The sequence below is a fragment of the Ptychodera flava genome, chromosome 6 (genome assembly GCF_041260155.1).
Source record: "Ptychodera flava strain L36383 chromosome 6, AS_Pfla_20210202, whole genome shotgun sequence".
Taxonomy (NCBI): Eukaryota; Metazoa; Hemichordata; class Enteropneusta; family Ptychoderidae; genus Ptychodera; species Ptychodera flava.
This window is the reverse complement of record NC_091933.1, coordinates 5,906,148-5,924,914: the sequence shown is the minus strand read 5'-3', so window position 1 is coordinate 5,924,914 and position 18,767 is coordinate 5,906,148. Positions and strand designations below refer to the sequence as shown.

Here is an 18,767-nt window from a genome sequence, read left to right as displayed (position 1 = left end):
TTCTTGTGCTGGTAAAATCGTTTTTAATATACAACAAAACATGTCTGTTGTGAGCGTCAGTTCACGTTTTGACAAAGGCAATGTAGTATTTGTTGCACCATAACAAAGTGTGTAAATATGATATGACCATATGACAAGGAAGATGTGCTTTTAAGACAGAATGCGCCTCGAGAACAGATGTCATCACCGTAGACCACTATTTCATTCATTTGTAAACTTTCAATGATTTTATCAGGTATTGCAGAGCAGAAAGTAGGTCCTACATTGTCCCTGATGTGATATACCAAAACGGTTTTATAATGAATATAACTTTCCATAATTAGGATATCAATATATTTTCCAGAGTATTATCAATCAATCAAATGCATGGATTTCTATTGCGCCAAACTTTAAAACACAGTAGTGTTCAATGGCGCTTCACAGAGTTGTACAGTGTGATCTACTTTAATAGAAAAGTTTGAGTTCTTATCACAAGTACCAAAAGTGGGCGACTGGCGCACTTCTAATGGAATATTGTTCAGGGGGAGTCAGTGCGTGGGAAAGTACAATTGCCAGAGGTTTTGCGGTTTATACTCAGTGGTTAACTGATATACAAGTATCTATTCAATGACTTTTGATAGAAACGCTAGGTTGGTGACGGGTCAGAAATTCGTGAACACATTCTTGTCAAGTGATGGTTTCTTGGGTATCAATGTGCAGGTGCCGCCAACTAAGCTGTTCGTGCAAAAGGTGTTCGTGCGAAGTTTTTCAGCGGGCGGGCAAATTTCAAAACTAATCAGCGGGCGGGGAGAAAATATCGATATTTACTGTGGGCGGGGAAGAAATTTCATTACTTTCAGCGGGCGGGGAGAAAATTTTTGACAGTGGGCACCGGAAAATACGTAGAGGGAGGGGAAAGCGGCGTGGTTGATAGAACTTGAGGAGAAATTAAGCGCCTAACTTAGAGGGGAGCAATGTTCCAAGTATACTGCTAACTGCTGGCATGGTTTTGGGTTGATCTGGGTTGCCTAGTGGGCATCTAGTTGGCAATGTGGATTTTTATTAGTGGGGAGAGGGCAGCGGGGAGCTTGAATTGTTGTGGGGAGCGGGGAGCGGGCAGACTGTAGATACCAGAGGGCAGTGGGCATCAAAATTCAGTGGGAGGGCACATTTTCAGTGTATGCCAGTGGGAGGGCAGTTACGAACAGCTCTCACTTTCCCCTCCAAATTTTAGGTCAAGGTCAAAAATAAGAAAAATCGGTATATCAGCCTTCAAAACATGTTTTGTGATGATTTTGCGAAATTCATGAAATTTACCAGTTGGCGGCACCTGAATGTGACAACAGCTTTCTTTAGTGAATCAGGAACAGTACCAGTAGTGAGAGATAAGTTGGTGATCATAGATATAATGGTCAGTAGTTCATCTAGTTTGAATATGACCGATCCATTTATGCAATCTTTAAACAGCATTTGGATAGCAGGGAAATAAAATTACACTATTAGGTCTACAAATTCGGGTTCCTATTAGAAAGAATTTTCCAAAAATCGTAATAAATATACGCTCTATTATGAAAATAATGAACCCCAAAGGTCCTCCATACAACTGATCGCAAGAAGCTTTAAGTAGAACTGACTTAACAGGGTATACTTCCAGAACTTTCTAATTAGAAGATTAGCTGATACACAGAAAAAGCTAATCAACTGCTCCATGTAAATGATTTGTCAACGCGAATCCCAGATGTTTTTTTTCTTTGCAAAATAAGTTTATCTGACTCCATTCAGATATTGGAGGGATGCGATGAATTTTAGAATGCACAAACGTGACGCACATAAAATTGGTCTTCATAATTGTTATTGAATACAGTCATGAATCTAACCATAGTAGGTACATATATTAACAACGCCTGCTACTCATAACCATATCTGTGTCTGGATGAAGTTAAGGTGGCGCAGCACCGATCATTCCTACAGCTTGCAGCCCTTTAATGGCGGTGGTGATAAGCGGTCCGATGCTGGGGCTTTGGCACAATGTCTGTAGCGAATCGATCAGTTTCAGGAAGATGTCTGTGATGTTTTGTAGTGCTGTCTCCGACAAGGCAAACATCTCATGGATCAAGGTCAGCACGACGCGCTGTAGAGACTGTATCAAAGAAATGGCGACACCTCCCAAAGTGTCTATCAGCCGAACCGTTACGCGGTCGACGACACCTAGCAATTTCTCGGCAATGGTCACGACGATAGAGGGCTCAGTGATAACAACAGTAGTAGACGCCATGATTCTTCCTACTTCGGCTGAAAATAGAAACAGTGAATGTGCAAAAGTATAGAAACTATGCGAGTATCTTGCCAGTGTATCATGAGTTTACTCGTAACATCATGGTACACCTGTATGTGTCTTATACGCCAATGGGGTATATCTGTAAATTTAAAGTATACGTAGGAGTAAATATTGCAATTGCTGTGCAATGGCTGTGTATTGGAAGGCGTCACAGACAACACTCAGCCCTGCCCCGCAGAGCTAGCTCGAATATTGCTGCAGCTCCGTAGTCTGCGACTTTCCCCGGTGATTTTGTGTAGTACAACAAGGTGCACGAGCCTTTGTGGTATTTCCCACGACACAAATCCTCGAGGAAAGCTTTAGGCTACTGTAGCAAGCCTGAAGATTGAGGATGTCGCACTAGAGGTCAAAAATGAAATCATCTGTTTCCATGCAGTAAAGCGTTAATGTTTGACACTTTTAGTTTGTACCTTGGTCATTTTGTACAATGAGTGACTTTATGCAAGTATTTCACGTTTTCTTGATATCGCAAAAAAAGTAAAAATGAGCAACTTTGTCCCTTTAAAAATACTTACAAAGCTTACCGAGGATTGTCTCAAAGCATTTATGTTTGCACTCGCCTAACAACGGCCGCAATCACTGCGTCAAATGTCTGCCGGTTTATCGCCTACGTAAGTTCCTGGTATAAAGGTTGATCAGAACATTGGGAATTCTCGCTGGATGACCTCATCATCATGAACACACAGGCTTTGATGTTTTGCGCATAGGTTCATAGTACAGAGCAAAAATCTCCGGGTCTCCAGAATAGGTTGACCGTGACGCAAACCGCTCAACCACCTGTGTTCATTGGAAGCGACACACAAATATGTTTTATTACGAACTTAAAAAATAAGTAAATTTTACAATTTAACGGGTAAGACGAACGATTATTGAGCTGAATATGCCATAATAAAGAAAGTGTTGTTCGAAAGAAGCTTTACAAACAAAAAATTGGAACGCGAAAAATGCATGTGATGTCAACATTCTTAACTCTCTCATCAGTCCCATGACGGGCCATCATGTGCGCTCAACTCACTGGTTCAACATCTGGCGACAGATGCACGTTATACTTCTGAAATGATGATCTGATTTGAATCACAAGATTCCTAGATGACCTTACACAATAATTTAAGAGTTATCTCTGATATACTGGTGCGCTGGTTTAAAGTTTGTTAGCCGAAAATCTAGAGCTGCGCAGTGAGCGCGATATTGGCAATTTAAGCAAGTTCAAAGTTGACGTTTAGCGCTTCGTTAGCGCAGGGCTGTATGTTATCAGTTATGCTCATCATACCAGAACTATAATCCCTGTTGTTCTGGTCCTACGACCATTGCCTCTCCCCGCCTTTCCCTGCCTTCAACAGTGCTCGTTCTTCAACATAATGAGTTGACTCTAAGAGTACGGCGTCGGTGGAGGGCGCTTTCGTTGATCAAGCAACAGATCTTACAGGATCCCACTGCAACTCACAGGATTTCATGACCTGAAGGATTTTACAGGGTTTCTGAAGCCCTATATACGCAATTGGACTGACACTTGAGAAGGCAGTCCGTCCATGTATGTATCGATGCGAGAAGGACACGAGAACTTTTCAAATGCCTTCAAACTATGGTGAAACTAACGACATCAGATCAAAAGTATTATTCTCAGAAACCACTTCACCGACCATAGCTTTCTTTGAGACGGAATTGTAGATTTGCTGAAATTATTACAAAAAATTAAACATGGATAGTTAAATTTGTGCTCACATGAACTGTGTTTATGGTATTGTATCAGTGTGCACCAATTAAAGGGCCAGTAATGTCAACTTTTGATAATTTTTTCACCATTTTTGTTTTGAATGTGAACCACAATTACTTGTACTACTTCCCAAAGCATCATGATGTTGATACACGGCCTGTCAACTCAGTCCGAACATGTGCAAACTGCGTTGTTATTGTTGAAAAGTGATATAACGATGCATTATACACATAAAGACGCTAAGTTGACGAGCTAAATAGTTGGTGTCTCAATATTCTTCGGGCGTAGAATAAAAAGTTGCAATTGACTTACAAAATAAAAATAATGATAAAATCTTCAAAAGTTACCATTGCTGGCCCTTTAACGTGAAACATACTATTGAGACTGAACCCGTAACATGTGGACACATGCGTTGATCTTTGTCAAAATGAGTGCGTTGATTTATTGACTGTGATTTTGTAACCCCAGAGCACAGGCAGACAGACACACACACACACACACACACACAACACACACATGAATGAATTATGAGTTATAGACATGGCAGTACTAATGTACACACACTTCACCGTATTTCATTTAGAGTAAAATCTCGCTGTCTTTCATAATATTTTGATCGCCTCTTTATCATTGTGGAATGAGACACAATTCGAGAGTTCCACACTGCAATACAAATAAAACGTCATATACAAGTACAATATTTTCATCAATTGATTTATTTCGCAAAGAACATATACATTTTAACATTTTGGACAGTTTTTTAGGTATACTAAACAAGGAAAACGTAATCTAATGCTACACTGAGTCACCTGACCACAGCCTGCACATTGCATGATGGTATCTAGCTCTTGAAGCAACGTTTGCACTTTTTCTGATTTGATAAAACACTCGTGATGTTGACGACAACCACAAGTTCCTTTTTAAGTCTGCCAGTGAATAGTACAAGCTTACAGGACAACCAGGCAAACTGTTGGAAAGCTTACAACGTTTTCAAAATGAATGCGTCCCTTTCTTCGCCTTTTTGGAGCTCCCACTGTCTAGCAAAATGTCATTAAAAACAGGTTACAGCAACTCCAAACGCTGTACACGAACGTCATATTCCTAATTTTTATTCCCGATAAGATTTAGGGACAAACTCATGCTAACCGTCATCGACAATACAGTAACGAGAAACAATGTAATTTCAGCGCGTTTTAGTACTTTTTTAAACTCACGAGACAAGGAAAAGGGCAAGCCCTCTATGCACACCATAGTTTGTACTGCTTTCGATGGAAGTCTCAAAAGTTTAATCACAGTCGCCGACATCTTTATATTTGATTCGTTTGCTTTATAAAGTCGACGGTCGTTGCAATTTCATTTGAAGGCCACATACAAGGCTTATCACGATCGAAGAGAAAGTCGGAAGAGAGCCGACTTATATTAACATTTGCCTTACAAAGTGGACATAAATTAGCTTAATTTGCATTAGCATTCGCACTCAATTATCACAGTACAAATTGATGACAATATCCATCGCATCAAGGTCAACCTCGATTCTCAATGCACAATATCTTGCTAATCCCATTCATACTGACAAAATACCTGTCTATAACGTTACAAAAAGCTACGTACTTGCTCACGTTCTTGCTGTAACATGGGCAGAACATTCGAGCCAGCACGTGTTGTATACTCTATATTACAAAACAGAACGGTTTTTACAGTACTTGTCATTCAAACGGTAGGTGTATGACATACCCTGGGCAAGAACAATTACAAAATACGCCGTAAAGGGGTCAATGATTCATGGCAAGAACATTACAGTAGATACACTATTCGAAACAAGGCTTATAGAAACGTTTGGCGCCGACTATATATAAAAAAATACTGGCGATGTTGAAAGGATATTAAACAAATAGAAACTAATAAATTTACTACATGTATTTTTTACCTTTTAAACTAACTTACGTATCTTGCAAGGAGTTGTGCAGCGCGGCATCTGATAAATAACTTATAGAATGGAATCGTACTTGCTATTAATACCGTCCCATAATACTATCCCATAATCCCACCATATATAACGTGAGAGACGAAGGGTTCACTTCAACGTGAAAGTGAGGCATGTCTCTTGTAAACCGAATTGTTTCCTTGGCAACCTGCTATCGATATTCGTCGTGAGGTTGTTACCATAGAAACTTGCTCAGATTTGCTTTAAAAATATATTGTTGTATGTTCATTAGGTTTTACTTTTTTAAATTTTGATATATGCATGCAGGAGACTTTTGAATTATTTTTATCCATGGAACTTAAAAAAATATGATGTCCTTTATAACATTGCAGCTGGGAAAAGTCTACATCGGTATCATGTCACAACAATGACTTTAAGTGTTAGTATTCTACAAGTGGTGTGTTGTACCATTTGCCTAGTAGTCCGTATCGGGTAGATGGATGTGTAGTCTGGGATACAAGTTATGTGGCATGGTTGAGGACGGTTTCCATGGCGGCCGCTCATAAAGAGAGATTTTGCCATTATACCTGGCTGCAAGCTGCTCGGCTGTAATTAAAGAAAAGAAGAAAATCATTAAACTTTTCTTCCCGACATTTATTGAACACGTTTAGACGAATTTTCTTCAAAGATCGAACTACTACACAACGTGTGTTTACTTTAATTTGTGCTCGTATAACTGTTGCTATATATAATAATGCTTTTCTGTCAAAATTCGATGTAGGCTGCACATAGCTGACAAAGAGACAAATTACGTTTAAAGGGTGTAAACTTGAAAAGTTAGGATAGGGATCTAACTTACAGTAAGTTCGTCTAGATGGCGGTGCTGACGTCACTCTTGTCTTTGTTTTCTCTCTCGATGCCTGCCTGCTGAAGTTCGTTTGTGTTCCCACTGTTGTGCCCTGTCGACTAGGTGGTCTTGCGGCTGCTGTGGCAGGCCTCTCGAGGGCGCTGTTTCTGCTGGATGGTCTCTGATTTGTCACGCTGGCTCGACTCGCAGGACGCTGTCCGCTGCTGGCGCTCGCAGGACGTGAACCAGCCCTTGATCCTGACCTTGAACCAGAGGGTTGAACGGGCTCTGGAGCCAGCAAGCTCTTCGGGTTATCCTTGAAAATGCGCACGCCGAGACGGTATGTTATATTCGACCACTTTGTCACCTAGAAGTTGTGAGACAAGTACAAATATATTGCCGAGTGAATGTCTGGTAAAATGTTTGAGCGCAATTGACCTCAGAAAAGATGCACGATCCCCTCAGTGATGGGCTTAGTGTTGCATTTTAACCATGATCGTTGATACGAATCATCAGTTCCGTTTCAACGTAACCTTAGACCCCGACAACAGTTGTGTTATATGACGCAGACAATGCAAGACAATAGACAAACAGACATGGTTTGTCTGCAGGATCTTCCAGCTGCGGTGATGAATTTGTGCCTGGATTGAACTCGTGGGACCCGAGTAGCTGTAACTATACATGACTGTTTGCAACTTCATTACACATTTTTGACCCAAGTAGCTATACTAACCAACGTATGATGACATTCAAGTGCCGGCAGTGGTCTAATGTTGGCTTTCTATATACTGTCCCGTGTGCCTTCTTTGTAAAACTACCGTGTCAAGGTCAAGTAGGATATGCCTACAGGTACTTATTTGGTGCTTACCAACCGCAGAGTGCCAAGGCAATTTTTCAGCACTCTACACATACATTAATGTCGAGCCTTTACCGGGAGGAATCAAAAAGACCAAAATGACAAACATACAGATAGTTTAGCGTGACGTTATCGCATTGTTGGCAAAAATTCGTTGAATTGCTGTATGAAACTTCCGACAACTGCTTTGCACTACCCGTCCAATCATCTCCTATAATTTAACAGACACTACCCGCCCGATTCTCTCCTTGTTGATTGACTCACAGACTTTTGAGGCTTTACGATTAGCTGAACGACCATATATGGAACGACAAGAAGATTCAAGTTTACTGACGTGTCGCAGTGTATCATATTTTGTTTTATTTCAGCTCAACTTTGTCTCCCCATTAAATCACGACCCTTTATATATAGAGACTTCAAGGCGTGCCCATACTAGCAGTACCCACAGCAATAAGACAGTGGTTAGCAAATCGGGTGATTTGTTTAGAGAAATGGACGTTCATTACAACACAGAGAGCGAAAGGGATAATGTTTGTGCGGAAAACACACCTCATCTGTGATTCCTTCCATGGTTTTCAGTATGACCGGTAACAAATTGACCACAGCCCCATAGATGCTGACCTCTCCGGTATTCAGTCCGCGAAACTCCTCCAAGGTTTTGTACTTGTGTAAGTCAGTGAAGTCGTTGTCCTCGTTCAGGAATTTTTCCCAAAATGAAAGTTCGGCCAGAATTTTGCTTCCAGTGTCCAACTGATGTGGGTGTACGGTGAGGTGCTCCACGGGTTCACCAAGCCACTCTCTGGCGTTGACCGCTAGCTGGCGTAGCGTGTCACTGAGGTGCAAGAAGTACCCAAGTAGTATCGTGTAGTGGGTTTTTCGCTCTCCGTCCAGTTTCTGCGACACATGGAAACAATCCTGCACTTGTCGGATCGTCAGAATGGACGGTCCATAAGAGCGATGGCGTGAGAGCGGACATCTTTCCAGTGCATCGATGAAACTTCTGGTCTGTTGGAACAGTTTCTTGTACTCGCTGGCTTTGAGCTTGCGCACTTCGTTAGACAGTTGGGTATTAGCCTCCTGCATGTGCTGCAGCACTGCAGATTGATCGTGCTTCGCTATGTTTGACATCTTGCAAGATTCTGGAAAAACAAAAAACAAAAAAAATGTGATGAAGTGTAATTAGACGGTACCCGATTTTCAGCAGAAGAAGATGTAAAATTTGATCGATTAAACATTGAAACTGAACTACAAAAAATAGACATGATATAATGGACCAGGTACACCAGATCTCTCTCTCTCTCTCTCTCTCTCTCTCTCTCTCTCTCTCTCTCTCTCTCTCTCTCTCTCTCTCTCTCCCCTTACGCAATATATATATAATATATGTTTATAGAGCTCTTCTTGGCATCGAGCACTTTTTAATTTCCCACCACAAAAAATATCTGTATACACTTTCGAAAGCCAAGTAAGTGTTGATATGGAAGATTCAAAGACCCTTCGCTTTCAGCGTTTCATTTGCAGCTCTGAATGATTCAGGGTTGGTTTCCAAGTAACCCATGACGGATATTTGTCATGCATAACGGCAGTGATTGTGAAATGGTTTGGATTACTTGACAATCTCACAGCCCTGTCACCATTCACAGTCGTACAGTGTGTAAATGTACCCAGTGGTGTTTGCAGCTCTGCGTGAATTCCAATTGATCGATTGGTCGGCCTGCTTGAGGTGTGATTTGTACAGAAAACTGCAAATTTAATTCAGTTGAACGTGATATAGACATGACTCTCCAATTAAAGTGTACTTAGAATGATTAGTTCTCTGAGAAAGCCAGCAGGTCTGCTTCTCAGATTTCGTAATGTGTGCATACAGTGGATAGCGAGGTTTAGCAAATCCTCGGGGGTCACGTGACATGTACCTTTGTCCTTATATTTACTCCTTCCTTGAAGTGATCTCGCTGTTGGCATCGTCGCGTCACTACACAATTCAACCGCATCGAAAGAATTCGCTCCACTACACTCTAACAAAAGCACTCGATGTAAATTCCGACGGAGAGAGGCTCTCCCAGGCAACGATCTTAAGTTGGGTGTCGGACAGCGTTACATTACGCCGATTTTAATGAGGAATTTTATCTGCTGGATATGGGGTCTTATTCATATGTGATGACTGCGTTAAAGCTCTATTACCTCTACTTTTTGAGGTGTAAATGTTTCTGTTATTTTTGCCGTAAAATCCTGAAAGTCAAGTCGAATGGCTCGACTTAAATTGTCCATATTTACATAAATATAAAGTCTTCTGTGTCGACAACTGAATTGTAGCCCGGGCAAGTATTCATTTTTAACGGTGATATCGTAAACACACTTCTCTTCAGAGTCTAAAATAACAACATCAGCAAACTTACAGCTATATCAACCCATTACAATAACTCCATTATTGCTGGTGCCGGCAATACTGCGATATCTTTCGATCAAATAGTTTGAAGTCTGTTGCCTATTTTGTACACTTTAGAGCTTGTAAATCCGCCACTTTATTCAGAATTAGGAAAGAGGAAAGTTGTACGTGCGGTTTGGAAGGAGACAATCTGTAACCTAATCTGCAATGGCATTCTCATGCCTTTCTTTCAGTGGAGGTAACTGTCCTATGAGATTAACAAACAAACAATAGGCCCTGCATTGACGGGGCTTGACCAAAGACAGCAAAAGTCGGCGGGACCGCGCGACCTTAAAAAACGGTCAAGCAGTCTGAGCGGCTGCACGCACGTACGCTTCCAATTGGACAATAGAAAGAGTCAATTTTCATCTTTTAGAGGAAACGTTGATCCACGTAAAGGCACTATGATGAAAGGGAGCGATTTCGATTCTTTCTGGCGAGTCTAATGCACAATAACACCTGTGTGTGAAGGCAGTCAATTTATTTCTACAAACTCTATTGTTGGCCGAAGTGACGTGGAGCCAGCGGGGATTAGCTGTTTATTTGGAATCGCCACGGTGACGAATGGCTTGGGCCAGGAAGGTTAAACCGCAATAGTTGAAGGGACCCAAATTGATTGTTTATTAAATATATGTACAGGATTTATATATAATATAGAGCATGATATATATCGATATTGTGAGATCTCCATCAACCTGCCTGTTTCTTAACATTTCAATAATTATATACATATCTTTATATATATATATATATATATATATATATATATATATATATATATATATATGTGTGTGTGTGTGTGTGTGTGTGTGTGTATGTATGTATGTATGTATGTATGTATGTATGTATGTATGTATGTATGTATGTATGTATGTATGTATGTGTGTATGTATGTATGTATGTATGTATGTATGTATGTATGTATGTGTGCACTAGTACGTAAAGCAGGATAGGTAGATCCCCTTCTATACATTGCAACAAATTTCCTTCACACACAAACACACACACACTCTCTCTCTCTCTCTCTCTCTCTCTCTCTCTCTCTCTCTCTCTCAACCTCTCTCTCTCAACCTCTCTCTCAACCTCTCTCTCAACCTCTCTCTCTCTCAACCTCTCTCAATTTCTCTCTCAATCTCTCTCTCTCTCTCTCTCTCTCAACCTCTCAACCTCTCAACCCCTTTCTCAACTCGTCACTTCGTCACTAGAAATCTGCTCGATGCACAGACGTAAAGCTGGATGACAACATAATTCCAACACGTATCAAGTAATGAAGTCCGTAAAAGTACCAGTTTAATACAAGTGTAAATTCAAATGTATTGTTTCCGCATGGTATTAATCATTTATGTAGATGTGCACATTTTCTCGAAGCAATGAGACGTCCGGCGCGTCCTCCCACTTTCAACAGTACTTCTCCCACTGTTTGCTCTACGGCCCCATTATTCACATAAAATGTTAAATTAACGGGTCGCAGGTCGAAGAAGCAGTCACGCTCCATAGCGCTAGACAGCCAGAGTACAATCGTCACCTTATTCTTGTTCACAGGTTCAGTTGTTTGACTTTCGCCATGGTTATTGCGCAAACTGCTGTTGAACTCATATGATCAGCAAACAGACCGCCACGATGCTGTACGCATGACGAGAGCCGCCCATCAGTAAAAGCGTAAAACGGAAAACTAAAATGAATTCTGGCTGTACTTCACACAACTATATATGTGTATGTATATACAATAAACCTTTACTGGCAGGCCCTGGTGCTTCATTCGTACTATGGCTACACTGGTTGATGTGAGGTTCCTTCAGCCACCGTCCCTCTGGAGGGATGGTGCTTCAGCGATCTTCTGTACACCGTGCACGATCCATGTACTCTTCAGTATTTTATGCTGCCATAAGGAGTCGTATCATGTACATATATGTATACATATATCGGGACATAATTACTGAAGGGTTCAAAGCCGCGCTGTACGGCCCCGGGGTGTACGGCCCTTTTCTTGCGTCGAAAACCCTGAAAGTTGGTAAATTAATGACTATTAAATAGTTTTGTTTTCATGTTTCTTCACGGCTTACAGATCAGTTCGATACCAGATTAAACGTTAAGTCGAATCTCTATAGGCCTAAACCTTCATGGCACGGGATTTGTAATTTCAGCAACCTTACTCTGTTTGAAAAGTGAAAGTCTGTAGGTTTTGAACATGTAGCACGCGCTTGCTTGTGCCTTCTTGCTGGCCGGGGGCAGTTGCATCGAAATGTAAGTGATAAGTTGCCTTTCCACTTTATATGGAACAACGATGGCGATCTCACACGTCAAGACGTACTTGATAGGGCTGCCTAACGTAATCTTAAACGGCGTTGATGACCGATGTCTGTCGCGTCGCGACAAGTCCGCTGCTACTACGCTTATGGACGTACGTCCATGCTACTACATTGGCCGGTTCCTTCTCCTTCTCTGCAATCACTGAGTAACAGTGTCCCAAGCCAAACTAATTGCACGTACACACCAGATGTGTGTTGCCAAAAGGGATTTATAAATGGCCTCGGGTAACCGGTAAAGGCGGAAACAGTATGCCTTACGATAGCACAGTATTTCTTGCAGTCGCAGCGTCCTCAACAACAAACACAAATATTTAGCTGTCAGATACCTACCTTCAGTGTACGCTGACCGTTGTATTTGGCTAGAGGCTTATTCTGGCCCGTCGTTTGTTGACCGAACACACGTAAACACCAGTAGTCTTGCGGCTGTAGCGACTTGCGAGCGGTAATCACGGACGTATTGGCAACATGTAGCACCTTGTATGCTGTTATCGTAAACACAAAGCCAAGATAGCAACGACAAGCAACCAATTCTCATGCAAATTACCGACATGAGTGCGGTTGAAGGTTTACCAACAAACAGCGCCCCCACTAGGTGAGGCAAATCGGGTTATTTTATAGTACTTACGTATTTGCATATTCGAAATCAAGATATTATATCTGGTAAAACAAGCGAAATAATGAAGACGAATGATATACCTTTAGTTGCCACCAAGTATAACTCAAGTATAATACCAACCCTGCTGGCAAAGAATATTTCTGTAGCAGTGCCAGTAGGCAGGCTGAAGGAGGTATGAATTAAGTTTCCAAGATTTTTTAGATAACCTGATTTCGGTTCCTAAATGTCACAAGTTCACGATCATCATCATCATCGTCATCGTCGTGGTCATCGATTTTCAACAACTACAAACCTTCACTAAGTTAACTGAGTTATACTACATGCAATTGACTCACAAAATTTGAAAGAATGCAACAATTTTTTATTTTTTTAAGTATTTCTTACATCTGTACAACATCATGATATTCACACAAGAAAATTCTCATCTCTTAAAGAACTGGACGGATGGAGATAATAGCAATGCTTTCGCAGCTCGAAGTACGTAAATGGATTCATCTCACGACAATGACCTTGAGAAACGCCGATGGAAAAATATGACGCGAAATGTCAGCGATAAATCATCATAGCAAAAATGAACAAACTGAAAAACAAGAGGAATAGTAAAGCTGATGGACTGAGAACATGAATGAAATGATCGTTGTCCTTTCATACCAATCAAACCTCTTTGTAATGTACGAAACTAAATTAGTTCCAAAAATGCAGGCCATGGACTTTTCAATTGTAGATCGTATGTAAACCTGAGTGGATGCGATTTAATCAAATCTCGGAAGAGCAATAAAAATTCATTTCGGGGTTTTGTAGGGGGTCACAAAATGTGGTTGTTCCAAACATCTTTGTATCGTTATATTGGTCATTCTACAGAGGTGTACTATAGAATCTCACATTCCTTTCTTTCACAGATGCAGAAGGAATTTGTTTTCCGAAAGGATATAGTCGATAACCTCAAATTAACATTCGAACGATATTGATCGACTGAGCTCTACTACTTTGACAATAATGGAAGCTTTAAATGGATACAAGATAAAATGTGGCCAAATTCCCGTCCAAATTGAGTTTAATGTACTCTTCGACTATTTTGTGGCTGTCGGAAATGTCGATTTGTATGGGCCTATTGTGTATATCGCCAGTATTAAATCAACATAAAATCCTAATGTATATGAATGTTTGGAGAACCTGTTTTGCTGTATTTGCAGAGGCATGTGCTTTCAAATGAATTGTGTTTCTCCACCAGGACGACTATATCGCTGTTGCTATGGTTACATTTGTGGCTCAAATCAGAAGTCTGAAATAAAATATGTTGTCGGTTTTAAATGCACGACTCAGAACACTAGAGGTGGAAACGGCATAACCTATTGCAATGCGATGAATTGCAGGATCCTGCCAGTGTGTACAAAATCAAAGACTTCAAGTTCAAGTTGGTGTTGACTTCTTTAAAAACCAATGTGCAATTTTTGATATGCTGTACAATGCCGGGCTCGTGGTTTGTGAACACAGACCTGCATTTCTGGAACACGGTCCTTCTCGAAGGTGACTGGGTTTTTTTTTGAAAACTGCTACCCCTGTTGAACGATGAAGTTCAGTTCAAGTGTTTATCGACATAGCGTATCACTGGCACACACAAGAAGCGATGGCAACATCAGTCGGTAATTAGCCAGATGGAACGGACGTCAGTAATTAATATGGTCTTCTTAATAAGGGCTGATTATCCAGTGTTTGAATTCAAGATGTCTTCGCTGCCCTGTCTGGATTAGTCATGTCGTAGAAAACTGCAATAGCATCGGCTAATCTTGTTTATATGTGAAAGTTTCATCATCATTGAATAATTGTGACATTGAACTTTAGCCTTTAGGTTCAAGAGTTAATGTATTGACATTGTCTTGTTAGTATGCGATGGACGTTGAAAAGGGGTTTTCTTTCTTCGGCTATATGCTAGTGATCAACCGGAATGTGCATGTGCAGCCGTGGAAACAGGTTGTGGGGGTACTTTGACGATGGTTTGAAGGACGCCCTCTCCAGCGGCGAAATCCAACCTTTCTGTTTGGCCGCGAGTTTCTCGGCTTTGAAGGAAAAATATGAAAGTGCATGAATTAAGGAATATGAAATGAGAATAAAAGTAAATGAAAAAAATGCTGTTTACGATGAGAGTAAAAGAAATGTAGACCTGGTATAAAACTGGTAACATGTGAGTGTCATCAAGATTTCTTCTAAAAAGTAGCCTAATAGTCGAATCTTTATATGACAAATTATATACGTGCGGCCTGGTCTGATGTTGTTGTTGTGACTCAGTGTGCTTAGTTGCTAGGATTTAGCAGTGTATCTTGTACTTGTAGTGAGACTACAATCGACAGAATCATTGTTAATTGCTACTGGAGTTAACAAAGCCCTAATAGGTCTGCTCACTGTTGATCTTCGCAATGATCACAATCTTTCTGTGTTGAACAGTTCCAAACAGTATCAATTAGGTAACCAATTTAGTATCACTGAAATGTTTAGCCGAAGACGACACATTTCAACCAATCTAAACATGAGAGGTCTCATTAGAAGTATAGAAATAAGCAAGTGAGACAGTATCGAGTGTCACGTGATCTGCGCAACCATAAACTGGAGCACGATACCAGTCAATCATAAGTCACAACATTAACAGTATGCCAGCGATCATCTGGTCACTTACACATCCCATAACTGTGGACAATCTCCTCACACCTACAGGTATTGTGTCATCAGAAAGTGTCATAAAGAAAGGCAAACAGTGTTATCAGAAAGTCACATGATACGCAAACACACTGAAGGATTCACTTGACTCACTGTACGGACAACGAGGTGTCTTCGTCTCTGGTGACTTAGTTCCGTATTCGTTGTAATTCACTCGGTGACCAGGCATCTTGAACTCGATTTCCCCTGAACTTCACTGTACTGCAAGACAAGCAGACATATAACTGACAAAATATCGACACAAAAATACCACTATCACTTCCAGATGCAATTTTAGAATTAGTTATTACATTTGGGTACCTTTCGGTATCGTATTTACAATAACCGGATAAACAACAGACAAAACATACAAACAAAACAGAGTAAATCCAAATGCTAAACTGTGAAAGTATAAACATGTTCTTCTATTTCACATTTTTGGTAGTTTTCTCAAAACTCCCCAAAACATATGTGTGATACCTAAAATATAATACAACTGAATTCTCGGTCAGACTGGCAGTCTGTTAGCAATGACATTGAAGAATGCACACGACTGGTTGACTCATAGCAAGACCTGAAGGCTAGCATTTTGAATTTGTACGTGCGTAATGGGAGAAGACGAAGAAAAACTACTTCTTGAACAAATGTTATCAAATTATCATCAAAAGTTACAGCTATTGACCCTTCACATGCCGACAGCATATTATAAATTACATTTATTTTATCAAAAAATTGAAGGTAAACGGCAATCAATAATTTTATAGGAATTCGATTTTAGCTGCAGCGATTGTAATGTGAAAAATACAGATTGAAAGAGGGGTAGTCTTGAAGATCAATAACAGTGTAATATGAATAATATGGGAAGTTTTCGTTTTATTTAATCAATGAAAAGTTTACTACATCTCCAACACATACCGACGGTGAAAGTGTGTGGCATTGGGCATCTGAGTCATGATTGTGGCATCTACATTAAAATGTCTTAGGTTAGCTTGACGAGAAAGACATGGTTTTTTTCCACATAGAGAAACTACATTCACCATTTGATGACGTCAGTTACCTAGATCTAGTGGAGGAACTGCGCTCTACCAATCTGTCAAAGCACAGTCGACGTCTCTCATCACTGGGACTATGGTCAAAGTAATCTGTTTGCACACTGATAGAGGGACCGTGGTTTGCAGGACAAACTTACATACCAACGAGGGAAGGTCACAACATATGCAGATTGTAGTCGTAATTCGATCGCACCCGACTGAAGTGCCGTTGCAGACACAAATATATCATTACACGAAATGATCGATAAATACGGGCTCTGACAAGCTGGTCTCAGATTAAAGGCTCTATTCATATCTACCCTATGTATCTTGTTAATTTCCGTTTGATCTTTACCATTCTTGGTTGAACGACAATTTCTTTCCTTGCCCGTCCTATCGGTATCATCCTTACGCCATGACTGCATATCACTAATTAGCTGTACGTCGTGACTGAACAATAACTTCCGTGTTGAGAGATGACCTTGGCTAGGTGACGGTAACTATGGCGAGCGGTACGTATGCCCCCGCGTACGCCATCCGAAAATAAAATCGCCAAAGAGTATCGTACAATAGTTACCGATGGTGACGGTAATTTCGGCGCTGCCATAAACTTGTTGGAAGTCAAAGAGTCAAATTTTCTGGGTGAATGCACGGTGATAGAGAGTCGACAAAGTACTACCAGTGGGGTAGCAAAAACTAAACAAAGAGAGACGACTGAACTCTGACGCGATGAACTGTTGCGGCGATTATCGGGCGATTACCGTATGTCTTTTGTGCTACAAAAGTGAAAGCAGCAGACAGGTGGAAATATAATTGAGGCGGTAAGGGTATGGCCATGGCAGTTGCTCACTTTATAGCAACAACCAATAGTTTCTGAGTGTTGTCGTTATTGCAACATTAATTGGTTACTGAGTCTGCTCGCTTTGATCACATCATGGCTGAACAGGTGTTATTGTATTCCGTTGGCTCCGTGAATGCGTGACAGATAAGACGTGCGAGTACAAAAGTCGATCAGTGATATTACCTGTATAATCCTGGCAACCAAGTTTACTCACCTTTTTCAGGTCTTGAGATGAGCTAGGTCAGAGAGACAATAAGAAACGGTTGTTGGAATTGGCAGTCAGTCCTGTTCCTTGGCACTGGGCAACCTTCGGCTGGGGGCGACAATCGAAGCTACGACCTAGCTTTTAATTGCTTCCTGACAACCAGCTATTCTCATGTAAATTTTAAATATTCACACTCAGCGCCCTCAAAGGTTGCGGTGGGCATACTTCGTTTATGTTATCGAAACAACACAGTATCATGTATGTCCCTGTTCCGCCCAGGACTCGTTGGGCAAAGAATGTACGTAAGTGACTTTACACTCTCTGAAGAGTCTTCCATGCATAAAATAATTTTCAAAAGAATAGTGTCGGAAATTTTCCCACTGTTCAGCGGGAGAAATGCAGGTATTAATTTCCAGGTAAAATAGCGTATGAGTGACATTGACACTGCATTTATATGCAAGTTTAGTTCTCCTTATGACCCGTTATAAACTAGATCCACCGTTATACATTTGTTTAGGAATATTCTCTTTCGGGATGTCCCTCATTGTTCAGAGCAATTTCATTGCAGAACTTATCATTTGCGCATGCGTTGGCCAGTGCCGCGTCATGGTGAAATGATCTTGTCCATGACTGTGTCGGTCCACATGCTGTGTAAACTGTAACCAACAGTACTGACCATTTCTTAATTTACCTAAGCCTCGCGGGGACGTTGTGATGCCTAAGAAATTACGCTATAAATTAAAAATTGTGACTTTGAGAACAAAATTCCGCGATTAGGCGATACTTCAATGATGCCGTAAATAAATGATCTTTGTGACGCCATTTTCTGTGGTAATGTCTCCATCATGAGTCGCGAGAACAATTGTGAACTCAGATCTGAAATGCAATGCAAATAGAACCACCACACCGTGTCTGTTTCAAAGCGGCATGTTTTCTGGGCTGAATAGGAACCATGCAGGAATAAATGCACTGCTGTCAGACTGAGTAAAAATAT

The 18,767-nt window shown here is 40.8% G+C and overlaps 1 protein-coding gene and 2 long non-coding RNA genes across 3 annotated transcripts; all 3 read right to left on the bottom strand.

Moving 5' to 3' along the window:
- LOC139134688 (uncharacterized) lies at positions 1-2,919 on the bottom strand. The gene is made up of 2 exons (XR_011552838.1): positions 2,833-2,919; positions 1-2,271 (listed from the first exon to the last, which is right to left on the bottom strand). It is a non-coding gene; the product is annotated as an uncharacterized lncRNA (long non-coding RNA).
- Positions 2,920-4,731: 1,812 nt separating this feature from the next.
- Positions 4,732-12,949, bottom strand: LOC139134687 (uncharacterized). Its single transcript, XM_070701652.1, has 4 exons — positions 12,720-12,949; positions 8,208-8,797; positions 6,815-7,169; positions 4,732-6,561 (listed from the first exon to the last, which is right to left on the bottom strand). The coding sequence occupies exons 2-4, from the start codon at positions 8,784-8,786 to the stop codon at positions 6,431-6,433; spliced, it is 1,065 nt and encodes a 354-aa protein (XP_070557753.1). The 5' UTR covers positions 8,787-8,797; positions 12,720-12,949; the 3' UTR covers positions 4,732-6,430.
- Positions 12,950-13,344: 395 nt separating this feature from the next.
- On the bottom strand, positions 13,345-17,930 carry LOC139134686 (uncharacterized). Its single transcript, XR_011552837.1, has 3 exons — positions 17,783-17,930; positions 15,811-15,918; positions 13,345-15,062 (listed from the first exon to the last, which is right to left on the bottom strand). It is a non-coding gene; the product is annotated as an uncharacterized lncRNA (long non-coding RNA).
- Between the last annotated feature and the right edge of the window lie 837 nt (positions 17,931-18,767).

What these genes read in the sequence shown, in the direction of transcription:
- LOC139134687 (XM_070701652.1), bottom strand. Translation starts at nt 8,786, where the DNA reads ATGTCAAACATAGCGAAGCACGATCAATCTGCAGTGCTGCAGCACATG. An exon ending in TGGAAGGAATCACAGATGAG is followed by an intron (nt 7,170 to 8,207) that starts GTGTGTTTTCCG and finishes CACAACTTCTAG; the next exon opens with GTGACAAAGTGGTCGAATAT. An exon ending in GCCATCTAGACGAACTTACT is followed by an intron (nt 6,562 to 6,814) that starts GTAAGTTAGATC and finishes CTTTAATTACAG; the next exon opens with CCGAGCAGCTTGCAGCCAGG.